Here is a 17,239-nt window from a genome sequence, read left to right as displayed (position 1 = left end):
CTCATTCCTATTCTTTTATTCTCATTCCCATGCTGTCATATTTTGGTTCCAGGTATGTGGTATGTAGAAGCCTCAAGGAAGACAAGCAATCCGTCAATCAATATTTATTTTTTATAAATGAAACTATTCATGAACTGAGACAAGACGAAGAAGAAGAGAAAGATATTTTAGAGGTGAGAGAGAGGGAGAGAGAGAGAGAGAGAGAGAGAGAGAGGGGGGGGAGAGAGAGAGGGGGGGGAGAGAGAGAGAGGGGGGAGAGAGAGAGAGAGGGGAATCAATGTAGAATAGAGATATTGTGTAGCATAAAATTAGAAGAATTTGGTTTGGTGATGTGACCAATCTTCACAAAATAGAGACATTTTGTTTTATTTCATTGAAAATTTGAAATCATGCAAACTGTGTACTATCTGATTTGCAGTGTTTTATTATTTATTTTTTCATTTTTTAGGTTGTTCCTAATAATTTATTACAGACCGAACCATTCTACACTTACATTACTGACAGTAATGACAGGTATTTATACTTATTATTATTATTATTATTATTATTATTATTATTATTGAGCAGACAACAAATGTAAAATATAAAATAGAATAGGTTAAGTTATTTTGTATAGAGAAGGAGAGTAGAAAAAAAAATAATAATAATAGTCATTAGAATTAGAATTATTATTATTATTATTATTATTATTATTATTATTATTATTATTATTATTATTATTATTATTACTATTATTATGAGAGAGAAAGAGAGATGTGGGAAAAGAGGGAGAAACCCATAATCATTATTATTATTATTATTATTATTATTATTATTATTATTAATTAGTATCGGCATTAATCAAATCATAGCATTAAAGAAGCTAAAATATTTCGTTAAAAATACGTAAGCCTGTGACATCACATTTCATCACTAATGACATCATATTACATCACACGATAGCAATCTTCAAGAAACCAGACAAGCAGCTCTAAGAAACAAGTGCTTACAATTATGGGAGGTAATTTATTATTTATTTATTTATTCATTTATTTGTTTGTTTATTTATTTATTTGTTTGTTTATTTGTTTGTTTGTTTGTTTGTTTATTTATTTATTATATATTATTAATAATTATTGTTATTGTAGTAGTAGAGAAAAAAACAATAACAATAACAATAGACCTAATAAGAGCTATTATTATTATTATTTATTTATTTATTCATTTATTTATTTACTATTATTTATTATCATTATTATTAGGTTCCTACTGTCCCTAGAGAGGCCCCTGTTGATCGAACTGCTAAAGAGATCTTTGATAATTGTTGGAAAGTAACCACCTCATCCTACCCATCTCTCCTTATCATTCCGTTGCCATAGAAACTGACTAGACGTCCTGATGAAGACATAAGCCTGTTTGTATCCGATAATTTCAAAGACGTTAAAATGGAGAGTCTGCCATTTTTACTAGACCCTAACTCATGGAAGTGGTGCTTCGCTTGTGGCAGGAGATTCCTACTAGTCGGACTTGGAGTGGGTTTTATAATCTTTTATTATATGTGTACATTTCCTGATGCATATACATGTTTTTATGCTGTGTAGAAAGTTTAAGCCGATTCTGATTAAAATTGGATTTTTCATGATTTTTTAGAGGAACCGAATTCATTCATGGGACATGAGAGGTCAAAGAGTTTCATTCTTCCCTCGGTCTGAGTTACAGATTGAGTTACCCAAAGGAACGATCCTTGAAGTTGAGATAATACCTGAAATGTCTGGGGAAGTATGCAACATAATTTACTAATGTTTTATGTAAAATTAATGTATCCTTCCTCTTTCTCTCTCTCTCTCTCCCTCTGTTACTCTATCCTTAGGGTCGTGCACAGCGTCAAATCAACGTTGTGTACATTATGGACGTCATTGCCATCTCACACGACATGAGTTATGCAATGAAACCTCTAAAAGAAAGGTAGATTTTATTTTTTTATTATTATCATTATCATTATTTTGAAGGTTATTATTTTTTTTCTGGTTGTCTAGACTTGCTGTTGCAGAGAAGTTGTGCAAAGTTCTTAACAAACCATGTCAGAAACAATTCTTAACATTGAAGTATGTACTATAGTATAGTACAGGGTATTTTAATCATAACTCGAAAAATTTAAGTCGGAATCAGCTCAAACTTTCTACGGATCATAAGGACATCAATATGTATCAGAAAATGTAATAAAAATTGGGGGTGATTTTTTGGCCATTTTTCTGAAAAAACCATGGGCTATAGTACAGGGATTTTTTCAGATTTTGGCCCATTTTTTAAAATGGCCATAACTTGAAAAATTGAAGTCGGAATCAGCTCAAACTTTCTACGGATCATAAGGACATCAATATGTATCAGAAAATGTAATAAAAATTGGGGGGGGGGGGAATTTTTGGCCATTTTTCTGAAAAAACCATGGGCTATAGTACAGGGATTTTCAGATTTTGGCCCATTTTTTAAAATGGCCATAACTTGAAAAATTTAAGTTGGAATCAGCTCAAACTTTGTACATGTATGTGTACAGTAGCTTAAGGAAGTGCATTAATATTTATTATTTTTGATTAATGATAGGGTTAAACCATATTATCGCGTTGTTGACATGATATCAACTTTTGGAGAGTAAGCCCAAGATTAAAACCAATACATTTTTAAAACTCTCCTCTCCCCTTTAGCTTGAGATTACGTAACTGCAAAGGGTTAGGGGACGTACCTACATTAGACGTCTCACATGATGAGTGGTTTATAGCACCGATTGGAGTTATATTCTGTAAAGTATTATTAGGTACTAATATATCCACCGAACATGAGAAAGTCTAGGATGATCCTGTAAATTATTTTTTCTTATTTTTAGAGCCATGGCAGCTTCATTTCAGTCAATCAAGTGGTAGGCTGTACTTTTTTAATTATAAAACGAACAAGAGCTCATTCGAACCACCCAGAGAATCAATCTCACCATTCCTGTTAGTTAATAATGATGATACTGTACCGTATTAGCTAGACACTTCTCCAGCCAAAATTTTTATCAATAACCAGCAAAATTTTATTTATATTTCCAAATGCAATTTATGCCAGTACCTGCTAGATTTTGGGTTCAATTTAAAAATTTTTTAGCATAGAATAACTTTTCTCTCTTTCTCTGTTTCCAATTTCTCTTGCTGTTCATAGATCAGTACTTGCTACCAGGCACATTTGGAGATGGTTGCCTCACATGTCTCGGGATATTTGTGACATAGAGGAAGAGGAGGAGAATCACTCAAGGAAGGAACTGGTTGGAGGAAGTCTGACTTGGTCCGTCTTGAGGTCGAAACTGGAGTCTATTAAACGATGATGATAATTTTAATATTATTATTTATTATTTATGGGCGTCATTTTCAATCTTCACTGTACATAAATCTCTCTCTCCTTTTTATTGTTAAGTGTTGGATGTCGATTTTGTATTATAATAATTCAGATCCCCCCTCTCTGAATTTCTTTCACTCATACACTGAATGTGTGTGTATATACAATATACAGTGACCTTATGGCTCTTTTTGCTGCTGTTGGTTTTTTAAATGTGATGACAGCTGCTCTCATTGTTGAAGTTATGTGAATGTGCATATGTTTGTATCTATGTTAGTTCACCTGCAGCTGTCAATTGTATAAATTTTAAATAAAAACAATATATTATACTTAATCAATAATATAATCTTTACTAGTTAGTCTATACTCGGATGAGTTAGTGACTTTAACACTATCGTACAATTTACCAATGTCATCTTGGCTTTTTCCTTCTCTAATTCCTACAGTGATAGCTGCCATTTTTTTCTTTTCTCTAACTGCGACTTGTCTCCAGATATACAGCATGTCCGTCCACCATGTTAATGGCTTCTTACGTCTTTTAACAAGTGGTTTTGGAAACTCGCAATCGTAATGATCCCTACTAGCGATGAGTGGTTCTAGCTTTGTCCCGGTTTTTGCCGCCTTTCTTTTTTCTATTGCTTTGTTGCAGACGAAGCATTCAAAGCCATCAATGTGGTTTATTGCGCCTGGAGAATAATCATTCACCCGCCATTCTCTATCATTCATGGTGTCAAGTAGTCGGAGATTAGTGATACCATAATGCTTGTATTCTAAATATTTTATGTATTCGTCATCGTTTTTATCTAAGTATAAAAGGTATTCCGCTAGTTCTTTAGGTGATTTAAAATCGTCTATTAATATAATGGAGTGTTCGCTAGGCGCCCAGTCCTTAACCATCGGAGATCCTTTAACTACTGGGACAGATCCGGCGTAGAATGGTCTCCAGAACTTCTCAGTAATGTAATCATTGCATATTGCATTCTCCATAGCCAGTGTGAACTTGTACTGCGATATGATATCAAGTAAATCCTCAGAGTCCATACCTGTCAGCGGATCCCTCAGATGTCCTTCAGGTAAATCCTTATTATGAAGACACTTACCAAATGAATCAACTTGTACGTACTTCATCAGTTCGCTAACATAAGAGTCTCTATCTGATGGCGGATCACAATCAGAATGTAAATACATCACTAGCCCTCGCTCTCCTTTGCTCTTATCTTCAATTCTAGTTTTCATCGGTGCCATCAAATTCTGCAAGTCCTCAAGATATTGCGTTACCAATGGATACGATGACAAACGACTTGGTGTGGAGGTGATATTAAATAATGCTATACCGTCATCAGTAGCAAACCCCCAGTTGTTTTTTGGGGATTCTTCGTGGAGCAGCGCCCAGTAGAGTCTTGGATCTCTCGGTAATGGAAGGTCTGTCCATTTTAAATCAGAACCATAGAAGATGACCGCTTCTGTCCGAGTATTATTAAGCTCTCGTCTCGAGTGAGTTATGAGACAGTTTCCAGCAGAGCAGGAGCGGATAATGCGCTGATTCGGAGTAAATGGAGTCCACCATATCAGAATGGGGTATTCTTCGGTATTGGTCTCTGGTGGAAGGATCACAATATCTTCATTCTCTTGGTTCAGCTCCTTTACAAAAATCCCAGAGTACGTTGAGAGATAGAGGAGGACTAGTATTACGGCTAGGAGGAAGGCAATTTGTCTCCTTCTTTTCGTTTTCCAGATAAAAATCCAAGTTGTCAAGATCATTTTCAACTTTTCCTCATGTCAATAAAGACAACCACGCCCCTTTCAAAACTCAGCTCCTCCCTTTGCGTGGGCGTTGAAGGCAATTAGGGAGACATGGCTAAAAGTTCTTGTCTAAAATGTTTTCTCTCTCTTTTCTGTCTCTTCATAGCCATCATGTGCCCCCTACTCTCGATGAGAGAAGAACAATTAGACCCGGTCGAAGAAGCCCGAGTCCTCCTGGGTACAGGTAACATTGTAGAGAACCTCACTCTCTCAGAAGTGAGGCGGAAATCCGTATACCTGGAAAAAGAGAACTCGACAGAGCACCCTATTATAATATGGTGGACACCGTTCACCGGATATCCCCGTATAGTACACCAGTGCAAGACCGGGTCGTGCCTTTTCACCCACAGTCGTACCGAATATGATAATCCATTGACTGTCGGATTCATGTTTTACGGTACGATGGTCGAATGGACATCGCTCCCTCTACCTCGCAAGCCGGAACACCTTTGGATACTCTTGCATGAAGAGTCCTCAAAGAACAACTGGTTACTGATGTATGAGAGTGTCATGTCTCTCTTTAATATAACGTCCACTTCAAGCAGATACTCGAGCTATCCGCTGATAACACAGTATTTGGATTCAATTGAAAAATTACTATCACCTATAAAGACTCCGGTTGAAGAGAAGAGCAAAGGAGAGCGAGGACTAGTGATGTATTTACATTCTGATTGCGATCCGCCATCAGATAGAGACTCTTATGTTAGCGAACTGATGAAGTATGTACAAGTTGATTCATTCGGTAAGTGTCTTCATAATAAGGATTTACCTGAAGGACATCTGAGGGATCCACTGACAGGTATGGACTCTGAGGATTTACTTGACATCATATCGCAGTATAAGTTCACACTGGCTATGGAGAATGCGATATGCAATGATTACATTACTGAGAAGTTCTGGAGACCATTCTACGCCGGGTCTGTCCCAGTAGTTAAAGGATCTCCGACGGTTAAGGACTGGGCGCCTAGCGAGCACTCCATTATATTAATAGACGATTTTAAATCACCTAAAGAACTAGCGGAATATCTTATATACTTAGATAAAAACAATGACGAATATGTAAAATATTTAGAGTACAAAAAGACTGGAGTCACTAATGAGAGACTCTTAAATATAATGGAAGATAGAGAATGGAAGGCTAACGTTGTAGCATACGATGACAAAAACATGATTGAGTCGTACGAATGCTTTGTTTGCGATTCAATACACGAGAGACTCAGGAAGGAAAGGGAAGGATTACCTCTGGATCCAATAATTGCAAACAAGTCTCACTATGACTGCCAGTTTCCAGAATCAGCTGTCGAGATGAAGTCCCTTGAACGCTTCCGACAGACAGAGTTTTGGCGACAGGTTGCTAAGAGATCTGGTTATCAAGCTGATGCTATTGGTCCTGCCATCAATGAAGGCAAAACTCAGGATGAAGTAACTTCATTGTATAATTCTGCTGCTGATGGTATGACCAGTGAAGAATGGGAAGTCTCTCACAACAAATTTTAATTATTTTATTTGATTCTCAATTTTCTTTTCTTTGCATAATATATAATAACTAAACCTCACTGTCGTACATAATTGATTTATCATTAATATGATATCATACTTCCCTTCTTGGGTGAGAACCATCTTTATAGTATTAGTATGACTCAATTAGAACAGCAGTCAATACACTGGCTTGGCATGCAGCCACTGTAATAATTACATTGAAGCACTAACTGCTCTTGCTGTAGTATACTAAAGTAGTTTAATGCTTATGATACAATAATAATGCATAATGATTGAATAAAAGAAAATCAAGTCATTTCAATAAAATGAATCAGTCTTTTTCGTTAATTTTATGCAAGCAGTTCCATGTACCGGGTGCATTCACCACTGATCTCACTGATACGAAATCAACCATTAACACTAACACTGATATCATTAGTACTAGAAATGACAGCAATGAGTACATTGCCTCTAACACAAAGTAACCATTCTTATCAATGATGAAGCCTGAGATTATTGACAGTAGACCCCAGAACAGATTAAAAGAGCTTCCAATTATACCATATGCAGTCGCTATCTGATTTCCTTCCACAATGAGTCCAGGGATACCCCAATAAGCAGGTGTCATTATAGTATAAGATACTGAATATAAGATACTAGTGACATAAGGCATGTAGTGTAGCCCTGGATTACTGAATAGTAGTACCACATGCACTAATAGTCCACTGCTAACGGCTACCATAGTCCATAGTATGTGGTGTCCAGTTGCATTCACAATACAGCCCATTATAGGAGTAGCTAGCATAGTAGCACTAAATACAAATGAATTTGCAATGCTTGCTTCCTCTAGTGATAAACCATACTTCTGTATGTAGAAAACTTGTCCAATACCAGTGAATGCATTTACAAGTGAATAGTAAAGCGTAATGCTGGTTGCTAGCCAGAATAATCCGTCGAATTGTTTCAAGTCGCTACATTCGATTTTGCTCATCTCCATTTTCTTTTTCTGCAGTACTTTTTCTCTATATTTATCCATGAGTACTACAACTATGGTTGCCATTAATCCTGTTAATACAAGCCCTGCACCTACTAGCACTGTAGCACCAAGGCGATACAACGGATCAGTAAAATAATATAATTGCTGATAAATGAATTGAGGCAGAGCCAGAGCTGCTGCAGCTCCAAGTCGAGCTGCAGTCCCCCCAGTAGAGACTGCTAGAGTTAGATATTCTTTACCAAACCAACTGATGAAGAACATCGTACAGATTGCAGGAGATAGAGTGGCTGCTATCCCTATAATGAACCGACCAAACAACACAACCCAAAAATAATTCAAAAAACTTCCAACCGACCAAACGAGCTGACCAAGCAATAAAAGAAGTGTCATTACCATAAAGCTTGATCTCGGTCCTAATATCCTATCTGCTATTACTCCTCCTATCACTGATATGACTATGTTAGGCCATGTAGTCACAAGAAAGAGCAGGTTATATTGTGTGGTATCAATGCCCATTACTTTGATGATAGTGTCCTCCAGTCCTCCTGGACTATCACAGCAGTAATAACATATTAACTCCACGTAGCAGGTAAGGAAAAGGAGTGTAATCAAGTATGGCCAGTGGTTAGGATGGCAGCATGTTACTGGTCTACTGTCTATGGAATCTGCCTTTTTCTCTGCAGAACTATCAGTGCCCGCAGATAAGAGTGACTCTTCTGATTCCTGGCAGGCATATTATAAATAAAAAATTTAAAGCCAATAGCATTGAGACTTACCACTGTCATTTCTATCAGTAATAGCTGAAGAGAAGCTGGATGCAGATGGGCTGAGCTAATAATGCAAAGAAAAAATAATGTGAAATGTGTGGGAGTAGACTATAAATCAAATAATCACATGCAGCATAATTGATAAGAGAGAAAAGTGATGTGTATGGAGGCCTTAAATAAAATATGATCATGTGATGCATATATAGATAATAGCATGAAAGGCAGTGAAGATTAGAGTAGATATGGAATTGAATAGAACTAAATTAAAGTCTAGAATAAGTAATGTGTGAATATGTTAATTACAGTACCAATGCAGTTATTCATTACAATTGCTACCTACTGAAGAGCAGTTGTCAATTCTTCTATAAACCTTGGGAGTTTGAATATGTGCATGCATGCAGCTTCAAAAAAGGAGGAGCCTGCATCTTATCTGTTGTTAGATGATATAGTTATTGCTACTACTTTTTGGCTGCTTGACAATAGTATAACTCAATAAGTTTATCAATAATTTAAAAAATAATTTATTCATTTCATCATTATTACATTTAGTGTCTCATTGTACTTCTCTTTTCCATGTACCGGGTGCATTTACGACTGGTCTCACTGATACGAGATCAATCATTAACACTAACACTGATATCATTAGAATTAGAAACAACAACGATGTGTTCATAATCTCTAACATGAAGTAACCGTTGTTATCAATGATGAAGCCTGAGACTATCGACAGTAGACCCCAGAAGAGACTAAGGAAGCTATTAATTATACCATATGCGGTCGCTATCTGATTCTCTTCCACAATGAGCCCAGGAACAACCCCATAAGCAGCTGCAACTATCGTATAAGACACCGAATATAACATACCAGTGACATAAGGCATGTAGTGAAGCCCTGGAATACTAACTAGTAGTACTACATGTACTAATAGTCCAGCGGTTAGTCCTACCATAGTCCAAAGCATGTGGTATCCAATTCCATTCACAATATATCCAAGTACTGGAGTAGCTAGTATTGTAGCACCAAATACAAATGAATTTGTAATGCTTCCTTCCTCTAGTGATAAACCATACTTCTGTACGTAGAAAACTTGTCCAATACCAGTGAATGAAAATACGATTGAATAGTAGAGCGTAATACTCGAGGCTAGCCAGAATAATCCATCAAATTGCTTCAAATCGCTACATTCGATTTTGCTCATCTCCATTTTCTTTTTCTGCAGTACTTTTTCTCTGTACTTGTCCATGAATACTACAATTATGGTTGCCATTAGTCCTATTAATACAAGCCCTGCACCTACTAGCACTGTAGCACCAAGGCGATACAACGGATCAGTAAAATAATATAATTGCTGATAAATGAATTGAGGCAGAGCCAGAGCTACAGCAGGTCCAAGTCGAGCTGCAGTACCACAAATTGCCACAGCTAGTGTTAGGTATTTCTTACCCATCCAACTGACAAAGTACATAATGCAAATAGAAGGAAATAGAGTGGCTCCCATCCCTATAATGAACCGACCAATCAACACGACCCAAAAATAATTCAAAAAACTTCCAGCAGACCAAACGAGCTGACCCACGAGTACAATAAATAATATTATTATAGAGCTTGATCTCGGTCCTAGTATCCTATCAGCTATCACTCCTCCTATTACTGATACAAATATACTAGGCCATGTGGTCACAAGAAAGAGGAGGTTATATTGTGTGGTATCAATGCCCATTACTTTGATGATAGTGTCCTCTAATCCTCCCGGACTGTCATTGCAATAATTGCACAATGCCTGGACGTAGCAGATAAGGAGAAGGAGGGTAGTCAAGTATGGCCAGTGGTTAGGATGGCAGCATGTTACTGGTCTGCTCTTGTCTATGGCGTCTGCCTCCTCCTCTGCAGATGAACTATCAGTGTGGCCGGATAAGAGTGGCTGTTCTGATTCCTGGGCATTTTATAAATAAGTAAAATATTATTCAAAGCCTTTAGCATTGAGCATTAATACTTACCAGTGTCATTTCTATAATAGCTGAAGACTAAAAGCGCCTTTTACCTGAGATAAAGTTTCATCTTGGAGATAGGCCTAGGAAAAATGCAGAAGGGAGGAGCTTATTTACACATGGCCTACATGCGCATGCCTCAGCGCTGCGCATGCCTTTTATTGTCTGTTATCTATGCTGTTATAGCTCTCAATTATTGAACAAAATATAGTTTTTTTTTTTAATCAAAAATTAGTTCTCTTTTTTCCATGTACCAGGTGCATTCACCACTGATCTCACTGATACGAGATCAATCATTAACACTAACACTGATATCATTAGTACTAAAAACGATAGCGATGTGTTCATAATCTCTAACACAAAGTAACCATTGTTATCAATGATGACACCAGAGACTACCGACAATAGACCCCAGAAGAGACTAAGGAAGCTACTAATTATACCATATGCGGTCGCTATCTGATTCTCTTCCACAATAAGTCCAGGGATAACCCCATAAGCAGCTGCAACTATCATATAAGATACCGAATATAAGATACCAGTGACATAAGGCATGTAGTGAAGCCCTGGAATACTGAATAGTAGTACTAGATGCACTAATAACCCAGTGGTTAGTCCTACCATAGTCCATAGTATATGGTATCCAATTACATTCACAACATATCCAATTACTGGTGTAGCTAGTATTGTAGCACTGTATACAAGCGAGTTTGCAATGCTTGCTTCTTCTAGTGACAGACTGTACTTCTGTACGTAGAAAACTTGTCCAATGCAAGTGAATGCAAGTACAATTGAATAGTAAAGCGTAATACTCGAGGCTAGCCAGAATAATCCATCAAATTGTTTCAAATCGCTACATTTGATTTTATTCATCTCCATTTTCTTTTTCTGCAGTATTTTTTCTCTATATTTGTCCATGAGTACTACAATTATGGTTGCCATTAGTCCTGTTAATACAAGCCCTGCACCTACTAGCACTGTAGCACCAAGGCGATACAACGGATCAGTAAAATAATATAATTGCTGATAAATGAACTGAGGCAGAGCCAAAGCTACTGCAGCTCCAAGCTGAGGTGAAGGACCACAAATTGCGACAGCTAGTGTTAGATATTTCTTACCAAACCAACTGATGAAAAACATAGTAAAAATTGCAGGAGATAGAGTGGCTCCTATCCCTATGATGAACCGACCAATCAACACGACCCAAAAATAATTCAAAAAACTTCCAGCCGACCAAATGAGCTGACCCAGGAGTACCGTAAGTAGTATTACAATAGAGCTTGATCTAGGCCCTAGTATCCTATCAGCTATCACTCCTCCTATTACTGATACAAATATGTTAGGCCATGTAGTCACAAGAAAGAGCAGGTTATATTGTGTGGTATCAATGCCCATTACTTTGATGATAGTGTCCTCCAGTCCTCCTGGACTGTCATTGCAATAAATGCACAATGCCTGGACGTAGCAGATAAGGAGAAGGAGGGTAGTCAAGTATGGCCAGTGGTTAGGATGGCAGCATGTTACTGGTCTACTCTTGTCTGCCTCCGCTTTCTCTGGAGAACTATCAGTGCCCGCGGATAAGAGTGGCTGTTCTGATTCCTGGGCATTTTATAAATAGAACATTAAGAGCAGTTGATACTCGTCATTACTTACCACTATCATTTCTATAATACCTGGAGACTAAGAGTGCTTTTTACCACTAAAATACCAGAACTGAAATGAAGTTTTTTTTACTTGGAGATAGGAAAAATGCAGAGGGAGGGGCATGCACATGCCTGAAATTGCTCTCAATTAGATCTATTGAACAAATATTTTTAAAATCAAAATTATTAGTCTTCTCTTTTCCATGTACCAGGTGCATTCACCACTGATCTCACTGATACAAGATCAATCATTAACACTAACACTGATATAATTAGTATTAGAAACAATAATGACGAGTACAATATCTCTAACACAAAGTAGCCACTGATATCAATGATGAAACCTGAGACTACAGACAATAGACCCCAGAAGAGATTAATAGAACTTCCAATTATACCATATGCGGTCGCTATCTGATTCTCTTCCACAATGAGTCCAGGGATAACCCAATAAGCAGCTGCAACTATCGTATAAGACACTGAATATAACATACCAGTGATATGTGGTATGAAATGAAGCCCTGGAATACTGACTAGTAGTACTACATGCACTAATAGCCCAGTGGTTAGTCCTACCATAGTCCATAATATATGGTATCCAATTACATTCACAATATATCCAAGTACTGGTGTAGCTAGTATTGTAGCACTGAATACAAATGAATTTGTAATGCTTGCTTCCTCTAGTGATAAGCCATACTTCTGTACGTAGAAAACTTGTCCAATTCCAGTGAATGAAAACACAATTGAATAGTAGAGCGTAATGCTGGTTGCTAGCCAGAATAATCCATCGAACTGTTTCAAATTGCTACAATTCATTTTGTTCATCTTCATTTTCTTTTTCTGCAGTACTTTTTCTCTATATTTGTCCATGAGTACTGCAATTATGTTTGCTATTAGTCCTATTAATACAAGCCCTGCACCTACTAGCACTGTAGCACCAAGGCGATACAACGGATTGGTAAAATAATATAATTGCTGATAAATGAACTGAGGCAGAGCCAAAGCTGCTGCTGCTCCAAGTCGAGCTGCAGTCCCCCCAGTAGAGACTGCTAGAGTTAGATATTCTTTACCAAACCAACTGATGAAAAACATAGTACAAATTGCAGGAGATAGAGTGGCTCCTATCCCTATAATGAACCGACCAATCAACACGACCCAAAAATAATTCAAAAAACTTCCAGCCGACCAAATGAGCTGACCCAAGAGTACAACAAGTATTATTACGATAGAGCTTGATCTTGGTCCTAGTATCCTATCAGCTATCACTCCTCCTATTACTGATACAAATATGTTAGGCCATGTGGTCACAAGAAAGAGCAGGTTATATTGTGTGGTATCAATACCCATTACTTTGATGATAGTGTCCTCAAGTCCACCTGGGCTTTCATTGCAATAAAAGCATAATGCCTGGACGTAGCAGATAAGGAGAAGGAGCGTAATCAAGTATGGCCAATGGTTAGGATGGCAGCATGTTACTGGTCTACTGTCTATGGTGTCTGCCTTTTTCTCTACAGAACTATCAGTGCCCGCGGATAAGAGTGGCTGTTCTGATTCCTGGGCGTGCAATTTGTAAAATAGAAAATTAAGTGATACTAGCAGTTGATACTTACCAGTGTCATTTCTATAACATAGCTGGAGACTAAGAGTGCTTATTACCACTAAAATACCAGAACTGAAATGAAGTTTTTTACTTGGAGATAGAAAAAATGCAGAAGGGAGGAGCATGCACATGCCTGAAATTGCTCTCAATTAGATCTATTGAACAAATATTTTTTTTAATCAAAATTATTAGTCCTCTCTTTTCCATGTACCGGGTGCATTCACCACTGATCTCACTGATACGAGATCAATCATTAACACTAACACTGATATCATTAGTATTAGAAACAACAACGATGAGTACATTATCTCTAACACAAAGTAACCGCTGATATCAATGATGAAACCTGAGACAATCGACAGTAGACCCCAGAAGAGATTATTCATACTGCACATGATGCCATAAGCAGTTGCTATCTGACTCTTTTCCACAATTAGACCAACAAGAGGCCAATAAGCAGCTGCAACTATCGTATAAGACACCGAATACAAGATACCAGTGGTATAAGGTATGAAGTGAAGCCCTGGAGAAGTGATGAGTAGAACTAGGTGCACAGCCAAAGCACTGGTAATGGCTCCCATAGTCCATAGTATGTGGTGTCCAATTCCGTTCACTATATATCCAATTATTGGCGTAGCTAGTATTGTAGCACTGAATACAAATGAATTTGCAATGCTTGCTTCCTCTAGTGACAGACTATACTTTTGTACATAGAAAACTTGCCCAATGCCAGTAAATGAAAATACAATTGAATAGAAAATAATGATGAAAACCGTCAGCCAAAACCGATCATCAAACTGCTTAAAATCGCTGTGCTTCATTTTGCTTCTTTTGGCTTTCTGTGTCTTCTTTTCTTTAAACGTCTCCCTATACATGTCCAGCATAGCTACAGTGATACCCACCATTAATCCAACACATGCCAGACCAGCTCCTACTAATATTGTAGCCCCAAGACGATATGAGGGATCGTCAATGAAACATAACTGCTCGTTAATGAATTGAGGTACGGCCAAAGCAGCTGCACCACCAAGTCGTGCTGAAGTGCCACCAATTGACACTGCTAGTGTGAAATACTTCTTACCGAACCAATTGATGAAAAACATAACAGTGACAGCTGGTATCAAAGTGGCTCCAATTCCAATGAAGAACCGGCCGACCAATACGACCCAGAAAAGGTTGAAAAAGCTAGCGGCAGACCACACAAGTATACCAGTGAGGATGATAATTATCAATATCATGTAACTGACTCTTCGACCTAATAGTCTATCTGCTATCACTCCTCCTATCACTGATACAAATATGTTAGGCCATGTGGTCACGAGAAAGAGCAGGTTATATTGTGTGGTATCAATATCCATTACTTTGATGATAGTGTCTTCCAGTCCTCCCGGGCTTTCATTGCAGTAGTAACATAGAAACTGTACATAGCAGGTAAGGAAAAGGAGTGCCACTAGATACGGCCATTTAGTTGGGTGGCAGCAGCACGGCCTTCCCTTTGATTGAAAGTCAGATTGGACTGGCAGGAGCTGCTTTTCCATATTAATGCTTACAATCTTACACTATATAATACAAAGAAGACCATAGGTTAGTCTGGCTTCTATAGATCTGGATTTATCCTGACTTTGTGAGATTATAACTGAGTCATGGGGAAAAGGTCACAGCAGCAACATCATTGAGGAACTGGCAGTGTGGGAGTGTTATAGAGGAGGAGGTTTTAAGATACTAATTACTTGGCCAGAATTATGATAGCACTATAATAGAGTTACAAATCTTATGCTACATAAAATATACACACATAAATAGGTAGATTTATAGAAAAAATGATAAATTAGTTTTGGATTTTATCTTGCGACCTCTTTTCCTTTCTTTTTGCAGTACAAGTTCCGGGTAAAATCCCGACTGATTTCTTTGATACCAAATCAATCATTAACACTAACACTGATGCCATTAGCACTAGAAATGACAGCAACGAGTACATTATCTCTAACACAAAGTAGCCATTGTTATCAATAATGACACCAGAAACAATTGCCAGGAGACCCCAGAAAAGATTCTGAAAACCAAAATAAATCCCATAAGCCGTTCCAATTTGATTACTTTCGACAAGAAAACCAACAAGAGGCCAAAACGAAGGACCAAATATAGTGTAAGATATAGAATAAATAATACTAGCAACGTAAGGTATGTAAGTCAATCCTGGATTACTTAGCAGTAGAATGAGGTGAGCAATTACTGCAATAGCTAGACCCAATATTGTCCATAGTAAGTGATACCCAATAGCATTTACTACATAACCCATCACTGGTGTCAGGAGTATGGTTGCACTGAATACTAAGGAATTAGATAGGCTTGCTGCTCTTAATGACAGGCCGTACTTCTGGGCATAGAACACTTGCCCTATGCCTGAGAATTCATAGACAAGAGCATAATACATCATTATAATTGCAGCAATCCAGAAGCGGGGTGAAAACTGCTTCACATCACTGCATTTTACTTTACTGGTTTTAGCTGTGAGATCACTGCTTCTAAATTTATCCATTATTATCATGACAACTGTAACTATCAAACCAATTATCATGCCAGCAACACCAGCCATAACAGTAGCACCAAGCCTGTATGAAGAGTTATTAATATAATGAAACTCATTGTATATAAACTGAGGTAGCGATAGCCCAACAGCTGCTCCCAGCCTTGCTGCTGTGGTATTCAAAGACAGACCAAGTGTTGCGTACTTTTTCCCGCACCATTTGAAAATAAATATTTTCGAAATTGAGGCAGAAATCATTGCTCCAACACCAATCACAAATCGACCAATCAAAGCAATCCAAAAATAATTAACAAAACTACCAACAGACCAAAAAAATTGACCAAATGTTATAATGACCATCACGATCAGATAACTTGATCTCGGTCCTAGTATCCTATCAGCTATCACTCCTCCTATTACTGATACAAATATGTTAGGCCATGTGGTCACAAGAAAGAGCAGGTTATATTGTGTGGCATCAATACCCATTACTTTGATGATAGTGTCCTCCAGTCCTCCTGGACTCTCATTGCAGTAATATCCAATGAATACTGTGAAACATATCAATGCTAGCAAGATACTGCCATAGCTCCAATGGTTCGGATGGAAATAACGTGTTTCTGGAGCTTTACTTTTTACTTCTAGGCTGATAGAAGACTGGTCACATCCTTCTAACTCGCTTTGTTCCTTGTTTGCTTTGTATTTCAGTACAATGACCTCTTCTTCCTCCATGTCAGCAGTGGTTTAGCAAATCTGGTTATGGGGAGGGGCTACAATGTAAATACACATCCCACGCAAAATAGACTACTATAAAAACTACCAGCTAGAGTAGAGAGAATACTGAATGCTAGTGAAACAAAGCATGAAAATAAAGAATAGATTTATTGTTTAATTTTTTCCTTTGTGGAGATATTTTTTTCTTTTCTTTTTGCAGTACAAGTCCCAGGTAAAAGCAAGACTGATCCCTTTGATACGAGATCAATCATTAACAGTAACACTGATACCATTAGCACTAGATATGATAGCAACGAGTACATCATCTCTAACACAAAGTAACCATTCTTATCAATGATGACACCAGAAA

The 17,239-nt window shown here is 37.6% G+C and overlaps 8 protein-coding genes and 1 pseudogene across 11 annotated transcripts in view; 2 read left to right on the top strand and 7 right to left on the bottom strand.

Annotated features, from left to right (window-relative positions):
* Window positions 1–8: 8 nt before the first annotated feature.
* LOC109581720 (cap-specific mRNA (nucleoside-2'-O-)-methyltransferase 1-like) lies at window positions 9–3,494 on the top strand. Its single transcript, XM_019996074.1, has 13 exons — window positions 9–173; window positions 449–513; window positions 829–885; window positions 943–1,000; window positions 1,242–1,310; window positions 1,359–1,511; window positions 1,630–1,758; window positions 1,850–1,944; window positions 2,016–2,084; window positions 2,581–2,628; window positions 2,682–2,791; window positions 2,861–2,969; window positions 3,175–3,494. The coding sequence occupies exons 1-13, from the start codon at window positions 30–32 to the stop codon at window positions 3,335–3,337; spliced, it is 1,269 nt and encodes a 422-aa protein (XP_019851633.1). The 5' UTR covers window positions 9–29; the 3' UTR covers window positions 3,338–3,494.
* Window positions 3,495–3,580: 86 nt separating this feature from the next.
* LOC105312644 (alpha-(1,3)-fucosyltransferase 11-like) lies at window positions 3,581–5,138 on the bottom strand. Its single transcript, XM_011405450.2, has one exon. The coding sequence runs from the start codon at window positions 5,107–5,109 to the stop codon at window positions 3,679–3,681; it is 1,431 nt and encodes a 476-aa protein (XP_011403752.1). The 5' UTR covers window positions 5,110–5,138; the 3' UTR covers window positions 3,581–3,678.
* A 32-nt stretch (window positions 5,139–5,170) lies between these two features.
* LOC100633975 (alpha-(1,3)-fucosyltransferase 10 pseudogene) lies at window positions 5,171–6,801 on the top strand (annotated as a pseudogene).
* Window positions 6,802–6,914: 113 nt separating this feature from the next.
* LOC109581716 (major facilitator superfamily domain-containing protein 1-like) lies at window positions 6,915–8,465 on the bottom strand. The gene is made up of 2 exons (XM_019996069.1): window positions 8,404–8,465; window positions 6,915–8,350 (listed from the first exon to the last, which is right to left on the bottom strand). Exons 1-2 carry the CDS (start codon window positions 8,410–8,412, stop codon window positions 6,962–6,964), a joined length of 1,398 nt encoding a protein of 465 aa, XP_019851628.1. The 5' UTR covers window positions 8,413–8,465; the 3' UTR covers window positions 6,915–6,961.
* A 391-nt stretch (window positions 8,466–8,856) lies between these two features.
* On the bottom strand, window positions 8,857–10,479 carry LOC109581715 (major facilitator superfamily domain-containing protein 1-like). Its single transcript, XM_019996068.1, has 2 exons — window positions 10,392–10,479; window positions 8,857–10,327 (listed from the first exon to the last, which is right to left on the bottom strand). The coding sequence occupies exons 1-2, from the start codon at window positions 10,398–10,400 to the stop codon at window positions 8,948–8,950; spliced, it is 1,389 nt and encodes a 462-aa protein (XP_019851627.1). The 5' UTR covers window positions 10,401–10,479; the 3' UTR covers window positions 8,857–8,947.
* Window positions 10,480–10,575: 96 nt separating this feature from the next.
* On the bottom strand, window positions 10,576–15,336 carry LOC100635228 (major facilitator superfamily domain-containing protein 1-like). 3 transcript variants are annotated; one of them, XR_002184743.1, is made up of 4 exons: window positions 15,250–15,336; window positions 13,639–15,187; window positions 12,036–13,582; window positions 10,623–11,981 (listed from the first exon to the last, which is right to left on the bottom strand). XR_002184743.1 is itself a non-coding variant. In XM_019996073.1 (3 exons), exons 2-3 carry the CDS (start codon window positions 12,042–12,044, stop codon window positions 10,614–10,616), a joined length of 1,377 nt encoding a protein of 458 aa, XP_019851632.1. In that variant the 5' UTR covers window positions 12,045–13,582; window positions 13,639–15,321; the 3' UTR covers window positions 10,576–10,613. The 3 variants fall into 3 exon arrangements, 1 of the variants encoding a protein (XP_019851632.1); XM_019996073.1 differs by having other exon boundaries at window positions 10,576–11,981; window positions 13,639–15,321; XR_002184742.1 differs by having other exon boundaries at window positions 13,639–15,321.
* LOC100634981 (major facilitator superfamily domain-containing protein 1-like) lies at window positions 13,817–14,986 on the bottom strand. The gene has a single exon (XM_003386364.2). The coding sequence runs from the start codon at window positions 14,984–14,986 to the stop codon at window positions 13,817–13,819; it is 1,170 nt and encodes a 389-aa protein (XP_003386412.2).
* A 120-nt stretch (window positions 15,337–15,456) lies between the features above and the next one.
* Window positions 15,457–16,887, bottom strand: LOC100634855 (major facilitator superfamily domain-containing protein 1-like). The gene has a single exon (XM_003386363.1). It carries the CDS (start codon window positions 16,885–16,887, stop codon window positions 15,457–15,459), a length of 1,431 nt encoding a protein of 476 aa, XP_003386411.1.
* LOC100634605 (major facilitator superfamily domain-containing protein 1-like) overlaps window positions 15,495–17,239 on the bottom strand; it is an 8,311-nt gene continuing 6,566 nt past the window's right edge. For both annotated transcript variants that reach the window (XM_003386361.2, XM_003386362.2), the window contains one exon: window positions 15,495–17,233. In XM_003386361.2, the coding sequence (XP_003386409.2) occupies window positions 17,037–17,233 (197 nt within the window). In that variant the 3' untranslated portion in view covers window positions 15,495–17,036. The remainder of the gene's footprint in view (window positions 17,234–17,239) is intronic.

This window comes from Amphimedon queenslandica, unplaced genomic scaffold, assembly GCF_000090795.2.
Source record: "Amphimedon queenslandica unplaced genomic scaffold, v1.1 AMPQUscaffold_13423, whole genome shotgun sequence".
Classification (NCBI taxonomy): domain Eukaryota; kingdom Metazoa; phylum Porifera; class Demospongiae; order Haplosclerida; family Niphatidae; genus Amphimedon; species Amphimedon queenslandica.
Note: the sequence above shows the minus strand (reverse complement) of the source record. Positions and strands in the feature narration are given on the sequence as shown.

Excerpts from the sequence above, each read along its gene's own strand:
- LOC109581720 (XM_019996074.1), top strand. The coding sequence starts at position 30 with ATGCTGTCATATTTTGGTTCCAGGTATGTGGTATGTAGAAGCCTCAAG. Across the intron at positions 174-448 it reads AAGAGAAAGATATTTTAGAG|GTTGTTCCTAATAATTTATT; the intron begins GTGAGAGAGAGG and ends TTCATTTTTTAG. Across the intron at positions 1,311-1,358 it reads TCTTTGATAATTGTTGGAAA|AAACTGACTAGACGTCCTGA; the intron begins GTAACCACCTCA and ends CCGTTGCCATAG.
- LOC105312644 (XM_011405450.2), bottom strand. The coding sequence starts at position 5,109 with ATGATCTTGACAACTTGGATTTTTATCTGGAAAACGAAAAGAAGGAGA.
- LOC100634981 (XM_003386364.2), bottom strand. The coding sequence starts at position 14,986 with ATGGATATTGATACCACACAATATAACCTGCTCTTTCTCGTGACCACA.
- LOC100634855 (XM_003386363.1), bottom strand. The coding sequence starts at position 16,887 with ATGGAGGAAGAAGAGGTCATTGTACTGAAATACAAAGCAAACAAGGAA.